This window comes from Martes martes (assembly GCF_963455335.1).
Source record: "Martes martes genome assembly, chromosome: 15".
Lineage (NCBI taxonomy): Eukaryota > Metazoa > Chordata > Mammalia > Carnivora > Mustelidae > Martes > Martes martes.
Window position 1 is genome coordinate 66090104 of NC_137903.1, and position 11244 is coordinate 66101347.

At 40.4% G+C, this 11244-nt stretch overlaps 1 protein-coding gene across 2 annotated transcripts in view; it reads right to left on the reverse strand.

Moving 5' to 3' along the window:
- The window catches only part of FMO2 (flavin containing dimethylaniline monoxygenase 2), a 29978-nt gene extending 20374 nt beyond the window's left edge, over window positions 1–9604 (reverse strand). The window contains exons 1-2 of one of the 2 annotated variants that reach the window (XM_080824740.1): window positions 9548–9604; window positions 9126–9263 (exon numbers count right to left, since the gene is read on the reverse strand). Coding sequence is in view for 1 of the 2 variants with exons in the window: in XM_080824739.1 (XP_080680865.1) it covers window positions 9126–9257 (132 nt within the window). In the remaining variant the exon portion in view is untranslated. The remainder of the gene's footprint in view (window positions 1–9125; window positions 9264–9547) is intronic. The other variant, XM_080824739.1, reaches the window with a different exon arrangement.
- Between the last annotated feature and the right edge of the window lie 1640 nt (window positions 9605–11244).

The window sequence follows — 11244 nt, forward strand, 5'->3', positions numbered from 1 at the left end:
ATTCTTTTGAGTACCTCTACTCCTGCCGGGACATCTGAAGACTGCAGTGACTGCTGCGCATTTTCAGGACTATGAAACTTAGTGACGGAAAGCCTCACTAAAATGCAGGTGGGAGGTTTTGGCCCCAACACTTCTGGTCAGTTGCAGACCCAGCAGAAAGCTATGGGCTTGACCTCACACACGGATGCTACTCTACTCTTCCATCCGGAGGAAGAGACGCTCTCCTCATCCCCTTGGGCAACAGCTCAGCCAATGAGAAGCCACCATACCTCGAACTCCTGGTTTACTTCAAAGGACTTTCTGTTCAGAACAGTCTTCCCAACTTAACCCTTTTCTTCTTAAAAAATAAAAAATCCATTTACTTTGTTCCCTGGACTTGCCTATGGTTTTGCCACAGCCAGATTGCAATTCTCTTTTATTCCTCAGCAAACCCATTTTTTGCTGGAAAAATAACTGGCAATTTTTATTTTTAAGGTAAACAGAACCTAGTATATGCTGGGGATATCGTACAAAATCATTTAATATGTTGAAAGAATGAAAGAACATGTAATGTTAACCAGAAGCATTTTTTTTGTCACTGCAGATAGGACTTAATGATACTAAAATGGACATTTAGTAGCATAGTGGGAATAAGTAAATGTTTTGGTAGTAGGATGCTATAAACTCTTTTCTGTTCTATTACACACAAACATTACTTTAAAAAAATACATGGCAAGTTAACTAGTGTATATCTTAAGCTACTGGTGAACAGGCTTAATTAAGGACCATGCCTAGTATTTGATATTTCATTGCTTGGAGAGTTACAAATATCTAACATGTTAAATTTGGTTCCATTAAATGGGCAGCAAGGTACAAAAACTTAAGTTATACCGTACGCTGAATTTGCTGTGTTAGATTCTGGGGATAAATTTACCTGGGGGAAATGCCTGAAAGTAAAACAAGGGAAAGGCATTAATTTCTTTGGGAGATCAAATGGCTGTTTGTTCCCAAACCGTGAAGAAGAGCAGAGTTTGACACCCTGGAATATGTCCGTTTGACATGGGGATTATTTTAAACTGGTTATTTTTAAGAAACAGCAGACAGAGGGGAAACTCTGAAAACCAAGCAGAAGTTACCCTTCTGTAAGAGATACTTCCATGTAGAAGGGAAATCTCTGCTCATAAGGGTGTCTCCCTCGAGGTACCAGGGTGAAGGGCATGAGTCAATCTCTAGGAACTCTTCCCCTCCCCTCCCAGGGGTCAATAGCCTTTATTGTTGTAGAGAAGTGTTAGGTTCACAGAAAAATCAAGCAGAGCATACAGAGCCCCAATGTGTCCCTCACCTCCATACACGCACAGCCCCCCACACCAATATCATGTCACACCTCATGGTACATTTCCCAAAATTGGTGAACCTATCCTGACCCAACCTTATCACTCGGGGTCAGTAATGTGCTGACCTCGCTTTACATGACCGACCTCATCTGATTTAGAAATCAGTAATTTACCGATTTACTGACTTCACCTGAGATCTCACTCAGGTTGTACATCTGATGGGTTTTGACAGATACCTGATGACAGGTACCCAGCGCCACAGTCTCATACACTATAGTGCTGCCAGCCTACAGGTCCCCTGCACTCTGCATTTCATCTTTCTTTCCTCCCCCACCCATGAAAACCACTGATTTTTATTGTCTCATAATTGTGTCCTCGCAGGATGTCCTGTGGTGGGGATCCTACCCTACGCAGCTCTTCAGGTTGGCTTGTCTTATTTAGATCTACGGAAGGTTCTCCCTTACCTTTTCAAAGCCTAGAGCTCTTCTCTAAGAGATCCATTCCCTAGTGTTTTAGAACTATATTCCCTTGTCTGAAGGTACCACAGTTTCTTTATCCATTGACCAACTGAAGGAAATCTTGATTGCATCTGAATTTGGGCAACTGGGAATGAAAGTGCCATGAACAAAAACATGCAGATGCCATGTGGACTTGTCTTCAGTTCTTAACCTGAATACCAAAAAATGCAATTGCCGGATCATTGGTAACAATGCTGACTTTTATAAGAAACTGCTGAACTGTTTTCCAAAGTAGCTGTAGCATCCTGCGTCCCACAGGCAGTGAGGGAGACCTCCCGTTGCTCCACATCCCCAAGAGCATTTGCTGTCGACAGCAATTTCCTTTTTTTTTTTTTTTTTTTTAAGTAAAAGAAGAAGTGGATTGGAGAAAGAGATGAAGAAAGTAGCTTGGAACACTGAAAAAATAAAATTAAATAAAAAAAATAAAATATTTTAGTTGGTAGATAGAAAAAAAAAAGGCTGCTTGATGGTCATCACCCGGAAGAATTCAATTGAGTCAGAAACCGAGATGCAAGCAGAGAATTTCACGGTCATCCACCTCTGTTCCGTCTGACATGTCACCACCACGTCCGGCCTTCCTTGACTGAAAGCACCACTCTGTTACTTTTTAGTTCACACACCCATATGCCTGAGCTAGACCTACTGGCTTCCCAACTGAACAAGACAGAGCGAGTTTCTCACTTTCTGCAGGTGAGCTGACTCCGCTGTTAAATAGGAAACCCGATGCCTTGTAGACGCGCAGCAGTGGCTGAGGATGATGCATTACGTTTCACATTCTCTGGCCACAGCTAGCAAGCAAAGGTTAGTGCTATTCGTTTTATTGCCACTGTTATTATTATTATTATTATTTTTATGCTGAGTGAAATAAGTCAAGCAGAGAAAGTCAGTTATCATTGGTTTCACTTACTTGTGGAGCATAAGGAATAACACGGAGGGCATTAGGAGAAGGAAAGCAAAAGTGAATTGGGGTAAATTGGAGGGGGAGACGAACCATGAGAGACTGTGGACTCTGAGAAACAAACTGAGGGTTTTGGAGGGGAGGGGGATGGGGGGATGTGTGAGCCTGGTGGTGGGAGTTAAGGAGGGCATGGATTGTGTGGAGCACTGGGTATGGTGCATAAATGATGAATCTTGGAATACAGAAAAAAAAACGAAGTACACAATAAAAAAAATAACAAAAATGCTGTACCTTAAAAAAAAATCTCTAGAAACTCTTATCAAAGAGAAGGCAATGCCTTAAATCAGCACAACAACCTTCCCCTTACTTACTGCTTTTCCTGGTCACCTGCTGTAACTGACTCCCCACCCTTCACATCTTCTCTTGTTTTTAGCAGAAGATGGTATTTAAGGTGATGGCCACTTCCAGGAGTTGCTCAGTTTTCCTGGGTCTCTTCCAGGTACAGAAGAGACATACATGTTATTAAATGTTTGTTCCTTTTCTTCCTGTTACTCTTATTATGATTATTGGACCGGACAAAGAACCTAGATGGGCAGAAGGGAAAACTTTTCTGCTCCTACACTGGTCCTGGTCCTGGTCCTGTATAATGTTAAACTTTAAGTGAACAGAATGTGCTGTTAAAATGAACGAGCTGTTTGAGGGACATGTGGGTGACTCAGTCAGTTAAGTGTCTGCCTTCAGCTCAGATCATGATCCCATGGTCCGGGGATCGAGTCCTGCATCAGGCTCCTTGCTTAGCGGGGAGCCTGCTTCTCCCTCTGCCCGCTGCTTGCCCTGCTTGTGTGCTCTCTCTCTCTCCATCAGATACGTAAATTAATAAAAACTTTTTTTTGTTAAAGAACAAAGTGAAACAAAAGAGAGACTGTGAGCCATGGGAAAGATAGACAGGAGCGCACGTACAGGTCAGTGCGGAGATGGTAGCATGTGGAGAGTTCCATTTGGTGATACCCCACGTGTCTGTTTCACATTTTTATCTTCCTATTTTCAACATTTAAGTAAATAACTTTGATGCACACAAATCCAGGTGATCAAATTTGTGTGTATCCAAAGCATAGAATTGAAAGAATTGAAATGGACAGAATTGAAATTTCAAATAAACGTTTCTTTATAAAATTTTTTTTAAAGGATTAATTAATTTATTTGACAGAGATTACAAGTAGGCAGAGGCAAGCAGAGAGGGAGGGAAGCAGGCTCCCTGCTGAACAGAGAGCCTGATGTGGGGCTTGATCCCGGGACCCTGAGACAATGACCTGAGGTGAAGGCAGAGGCTTAACCCACTGAACCACCCAGGCGCCCCCAAATAAACGTTTCTTGACCAGGGATAAAACCAACGAAATACTGTTTAACATTCACAAATGTGATTTCCTATAAACTGGATTAAAAATTCAGTTTCATGGGGCCCCTGGGTGGCTCAGTTGTTAAGCATCTGCCTTCGGCTCAGGTCATGGTCCCAGGATCCTGGGATTGAGGCCCGTGTTGGGCTCCCTGCTCGGTGGGGAGCCTGCTTCTCCCTCTCCCACTCTCCCTGCTTTTGTTCCCTCTCTCGCTGTGTCTATCTCTGTCAAATAATAAAATCTTTAAAAAAAATCAGTTTCATAAGAATAGAGTAATAGTGACCTGCATCATCAATGGCTCAAATAAAAAAGATCGAGAACTTTTTTTTTAAGATTTTATTTGTCAGAGAGAGAGAGAGCACAAGCAGAGGGAGCAGCAGGCAGAGGAAGAAGCAGGCTCTCCGCTGATCAAGGAGCCCCATGCGGCACTCGATCTCAGGACCCTGGGATCACGATCCAAGCTGAAGGCAGACACTTAATCAACTGAGCCACCCAGGCGTCCCAAGATCTAGAACTTTTGATTGTTCCCAAACTCAGTATAAATGATTGGAGTTACATGAGACAAAGCATAGGGAGAACTTATGTATGTTTAATATCAATCTTGTGGCTACTTCTAGGACCTATCAACTACCATTTATTATGAGTCACTATGAGTAAGCCACTTACCCTTGGCTTTCTTACATTTAAGTTGAAATTAATAATAAATAATGTAAGAGAATATTGTGAGTATAAAATGAGATAGTTCATGTGAAAATAATATAAGCGATAGCTTTAATTTGTAAGTGCAGAAAAAGCTAATGCAACATTAAATTTGTTTTAGTAAAGGCAGACCATCCAGGCCAAGTGAAGCATAAGTCACAGAGGGCAACTGTTAGAGCAACTGATCATAAATTCTTTGAGGGCAGTGATTGTGTCCAATTCATTTCCCATTGTCTGAAGCAATGCCAAACACCTCTTTCGTTCTGAAAAATATATATATTATAAAAATAAATTGGTTTGGAATATTGGATCTTGTGGGAGTCACATTTTAAGAGAGAAAGTAAAATTTCAGGTTGAATCTAGAGGAAAGAAACCAAGATGGAGAGCTATTTAGAGACTATTATATGAAGAGTAATTAAAATAATTGAATATATGTAGCTGGAAAAAGATATATTTATATCCAAATGTAAAAAACAATGTATATTGGTAATTTTCCTGTGAACACAGGTATCAGGAACAATGAAAGAGGCAGAGAAGGTTAGTGGCTAAAGGAAGGTCACGTTTTCCTCTCTTAACACCTCAGTAAGATGATTAACTACGCAGGCTCAGGAATCTTATAGACCTTCATTTTTGTGCTTTTTCCACAGCTGTGTTCCTCTGGACAAGTTGTTCATTCCAAATCTCAGCTTCCTCTCCATAGGTCCATGAGGATAATCATTATACATACTGAAACCTGAAAGGTTCCGGACAGCTCCCCTGCCCCCCCGCCCCCAAACATGCCACTTGGACATGTGGATTATTTTGATCTGAAAGCACTTGAGACCCTATGGGCTCAAGAGAAATTTTGTACTCCCTTAACCACACAGAAGAATCTAAATTGGTATTTCCCAGAGTAAGTGTTATTAACAGAGATAAATTTTATCCGAGTGACCCATCTGAACCGTAGGACAAGTATCTTATTGCCAAGCATCTACTGTTCTTATGGTCCTGTGAAGTGTATTTCTTTCCTCCAAAGTCCCAGAACCACGCCCCCTTCTCTTTAGTTCAGAATGACATCCATTCCTCATTTTGCTTGTCTTTGGAATTTACATGTTAACGTGAGTTCTCTGTGTGTGTAATGCCTATCAAATGTGATTTTCTCCTGCTAATTTGTCTTATGTCAATTTGACCCTTAGTCCAGCTGGAAGGACTTTTGAGGGGGCTGGAATTCTTGCTGCCCAACGCTACTTTTTAGGGGTATTGTGAAAGAGAATTGGGGATGCATGGCAAGTACTTTTTCATTGCTGGAAAAATGCTAAAAATATGTTAATTACCCACTCTACCCATGTTCCAAAACTGCCACAAGGGGCCGCTGGAGAACCTTTTGGAAGAATTCAGCAGTCTGAGTTGGGCATGGGGCAAGTCTCCTTAAATTTTGTTTTAACTGACATCAGCACTAAATATGTTAAGTGACCTTAGAAGGATTGTGTGTAAATATAGAATATTTACTTATTTTCAGCTGATTCTGGATGGTAGAGGAGTGAAGAGGCAAAGTTTCCCCAGGGGACTGGGCATGGTGGCTCCCAGCATCCTTTTTCGTTCCTTCTCCCTTTGGCAACCCAGGCTGCTGGTAATCAAGACCTTCACATGGCTCCCCTGGCCGCCTATGCAATCTTGCATCCTGTATGTTTCACACTGCCGGGAGATTATTTGTCTTGTTTGAGCTGAGAAAATTGTTTGTTTTTTAAATTAGATTGGGGAGGTTTGAAATGTGATATTGTTAGAGGTTTCAGGAAATTATATACTTAAGCCTTTTATATCTAATAAAATTTAATTAATTCACATTGTAATCTAACTTTCCTTTTCTAACCCATAGGAAGGTATCTTTAATTCTGAAACACTAGACACTGGGAACTGGGAATAGGATAGGAGGAAAAATATTTTGGGGCAGAAAGAAATCTTCCTGGAATTCATCAAGTCATATATTTGACAGATCATTCAAAATAACTCTCACCTGTTCTGTTGCCAAATTGATGATAGTGAAGAAAGGGACATTTGGCTTTTTGATATTAAGTCCCAAATCAGGTACTAAAACAGTGACAGATTTATTATTAAATATTAATTTGTTATAACTTCACATTTCTTCCTTAGGTTAAAAAAATCTACCTGGGTGGAAAAAATGCCAATGGAATCTGTATGTGAACTTAGAGTGAACAACAATAAAAAATACATCTTCGGTTAAGACAGGAATAACCACCTTACCATATTACCCTCTCGGGAAAAGCTAGAATGTTTCTAATGAGCAGTTGTTAGTGAGCGAGGAATGTGATTCAAGCTGTTTTTCCAGTTTCCTCTCTGCAAGCTCTGTGTCCTATATAAGGACCAACATCTCCGTCCCTAGCTCTGATTGTGTTTGCATAGTTGAATGAATAGATTTTTTTTATTCAGTATTTGTGCAATTTGTTTGCCAAACTTGTCTCATCATAGGATTCATTTGGGTCTCCTGTTGAAAATAGGTTCCTCTCCTCAAAAGATTTTGATTCAATAAGTCTGGTCTGGTGTTAAGTATCTTTATTTATTTAATTAATCTATTTGGTGTTAAGTATCTTTAAAAAACTCGATGGGTGTGTATTATAGTCATATACATTTGCGAAGCGTAAGGTTAAAAAATCTGTTTTGGCATAAAATTCAGTTCAGACTGGCAAAAAGCACATGTGCTAGATGTCATGCCTTCCCCCTAACTGGTTGGCTTCTAGGCAGAGCCCTTTGGATGGTCTTTGCTGATACCAGAGTCTGCTTTTAGCATATTCAAACCTTTTGCTGCTGCTTTTGCTTCTTCTTCTTCTTCTTCTTTTAAGATTTTATTTACTTATGACAGAGATAGCGAGAGAGGGAACACAAGCACAGGGGAGCTGGAGAGGGAGAAGCAGACTCCCCGCCGAGCAGGGAGCCCGATGTGGGATTCGATCCCAGAATGCTGGGATCATGATCTGAGCCAAAGCAGACGCTTAACGACTGAGCCATCCAGGGGCCCCTAAACCTTTTGCTTCGGTCTAGAGTGTCTCACCTGTTCGATCCCTCACTTAGATGTACCTGATATACACTCCTAAAGTTATTGCTCTGGAGTGCTCAGCTGGAACTTTTCTTTAAACTTTTTGAGCAAAAATGCAAGTTGGGCATGGTTGTAAGGAGAGGGTTAGCTGTTTAGAAGTCATAGACACCGTAATTTGAATGCCATTTCTCCTAAGCTGTGTAAACACGATCAAGTTACTTAACTTCCCTCAGTTTCTGTTTGCTTAGTCTATAAAATATAAATGTAGTTATTGTAACTAACATTTATTGCACTCTAAGTTTTTTAATGACTTATCTCCCTTAATCTTCAAAATAGCACTGTGAAATAATTACACTGTTCTATTACTATCCTAGTTACACTTAGAAAACTGACACAGGCTTGTAAATAAGTTTGCCCAAGATCTCACACTTAGGAGGTGGCAGGCTAGTCCTTAAACTCAAAAGACTGTAGGAAAGAAAAACTCTGATTCTATACAGCTGTCTATCTATATATCTTTCTAATTTTTATGTAAAATTGGATGAATGGACAGCATTATCAATTTTTAGGTTTGGCTAATAGAATGAATTGAATGAATATATTTAATAATATCTTTTTATTTTACTTTATTTTTCTTAACGATTTATTTATTTATCTGAGAGAGAGAGAGAGCGCACAAGCACGAGGGGCAGAAGGAGTGGGAAGCTCAGGCAGACCCCACGCTACATGTGGAGCCCGACAACGAGGCTCATCTCACGACCCTGAGATCAAAACCTGAGCTAAAACAGAGTTGAATGCTTAACTGACTATGCCCCCAAGGCACCCTGGTAATATCTTTAAAGAGTTTCCTGGCAGTCAACCTAGAGTGTCATCAATAAAGCTAAGCAAACAATGTTTGTTTGTCAGATAAAGATAGTCAGTAGTAATAAGAGCACACTCTCTGAAAAAGCATCTGCTCAGTGATTGGAATACAATGGCATCTTGAAAAGAATCCTTGTCACTTCTGTTTCATGGAATGTTCTCCAATATTAGTATGTGGCTTTGAGAATCACAAGAATGTGGGCTGCAAGACACTTGCAGGTTCTATAAGGAAAGGTCCTTGGCATGCCTGGCTGGGTTAGGGTGGTAATTAATGATCTGGGAGAGATGACAGCCCATTTCTGTAGTTCCCGTGTGGCTGGATGAAATAAGTCTGATCAAAGTTGCTTAGGAAATCCCCCAATAAGGCCTATCTGTAAGCACAGTCTGTTCAGGAAACAGGAAGATTTTACTTACTTTGAACCTCCACAGCCCTCCAATATCTTCAGTCCGCTCAAAGCAAGTGGGCTCCAGTCCCTCGTCCACACAGCACTTCAGAGAGACCAGGCCACTGACCCCAGCTCCAATCACGGCCACCTTCTTCGCCATGGTCTTCTGTTAAGGAGTGGATCAATTAATATTGCTTCGCTGGGACAAGAGGTTAAGAAAGCCCTCATGGTGTGGTCAGTAATTAGCTTGAAACTGTAGCAGTAAGTATAATAAGTAGCACTAACTTAATAAATCACCTCACTAGTCAGGTCACAATTCGCTGCAGACTTTGTTTATGATGTCTTGGTTTAGCATTTAAAACCAACCCATTTAATAATGCCAAACTGTTTAATAACAGCCGTAGGAGCCAAATCTCATTACAGTCTTTGGAGTGCTGAGCTTTTCCTTACCTTCCTTTTGCCTTTTGGTGCTGTCCCTTCTACAGGATAGTTTTCTCTGTTGGGTGTGGGCTTGGAAGCAGTCAGAGTGCTTTAAATGTTGGGGGAGGCCCTGATAAATGGGAGGAGCTTCCTGCTCCTTCAGCGTTTTGCAAACTGAAACTCCCCAGCCTTCCTTAGGAGTTCTGAAATTAAGCAAGAGGCTTATGTTCTGAGGTCCAGGGTAATGATCTTTACAGTGACACCGTCATACACTTACACATATCATATGCATAGTATAAAAAACCTTTTTATAATGGAGGTGACCAATGTTCATCAACCAAGCTGCAAATATGAATAAATATACAAAGAAGTTAAAATTATCCCTAACCCCACCATACAGAGATAATTATAACCAACATGGATATTTTGGTATATCTTTCCAGACATTTGTCTGTCTACACATATACACACCTGAACAAAAATGGAATGACACTCTGTTATTCTCAATTTGATTTTTCACTTTCTAGTATATCAGTATCTTTATATCTATAGCAACACTTGAAAGGTTTGTGAATTCTATTTAGTTGATGGGTTAGTTATCTATCTAACAAATATTCATTTCTATGAGTTAGGCACCATTTTTGGCATATGATTGTACACAGATGAGTGAAACAGATTATGTTCCTGGTCTCCTGGAATTTACATTCTTGCTCTGGCCTGGCTGTCTTAGACTTGACAACATCTGGATCCGTGCATACTACCGTCAATGTTCCTAGATTGCTTACCCTGCCCAGACCTATATCTCATCGTGATGTTTCTGCTTGTGTGTGTACTGGTTGAGATGAACCTCTGGGACTGCCAAGATCTTCCTGTCCATTGACCTCTTTTTGACTTGATATAGAAATGACTTATTCTTCATAATTAAAACTTCTTTTTATTTTGGATAACTTCCTTTTGCTTATAATCTCAGTTATTAACGCTAACATAATTAAGAAGCCTAAATCAAACTGTGATCACCAAGACAGCATGGTACTGGCATAAAAACAGACACATAGACCAGTGGAACAGATTAGAAAGCCCAGATATGGACCCTCAACTCTATGGTCAAGTAATCTTTGACAAAGCAGGAAAAAATATACAGTGGAAAAAAGACAGTCTCTTCAATAAATGGTGCTGGGAAAATTGGACAGCTCTATGTAGAAGAATGAAACTCGACCATTCTCTTACACCGTACACAAAGATAAACTCAAAATGGATAAAAGACCTCAACGTGAGACAGGAATCCATCGGAATCCTAGAGGAGAACATAGGCAGTAACCTCTTTGATATCAGCCACAGCAACTTCTTTCAAGATATGTCTCCAAAGGCAAAGGAAACAAAAGCGAAAATGAACTTTTGGGACTTCATCAAGATCAAAAGCTTCTGCACAGCCAAGGAAACAGTCAACAAAACAAAGAGGCAACCCACGGAATGGGAGAAGATATTTGCAAATGACAGTACAGACAAAAGGTTGATATCCAGGATCTATAAAGAACTCAAACTCAACACACACAAAACTGATAATCATATCAAAAACTGGGCAGAAGATATGAACAGACACTTCTCCAATGAAGACATACAAATGGCTATCAGACACATGAAAAAATGTTCATCATCACTAGCCATTAGGGAGATTCAAATTAAAACCACATTGAGATACCACCTTCCACCAGTTAGAATGGCCAAAA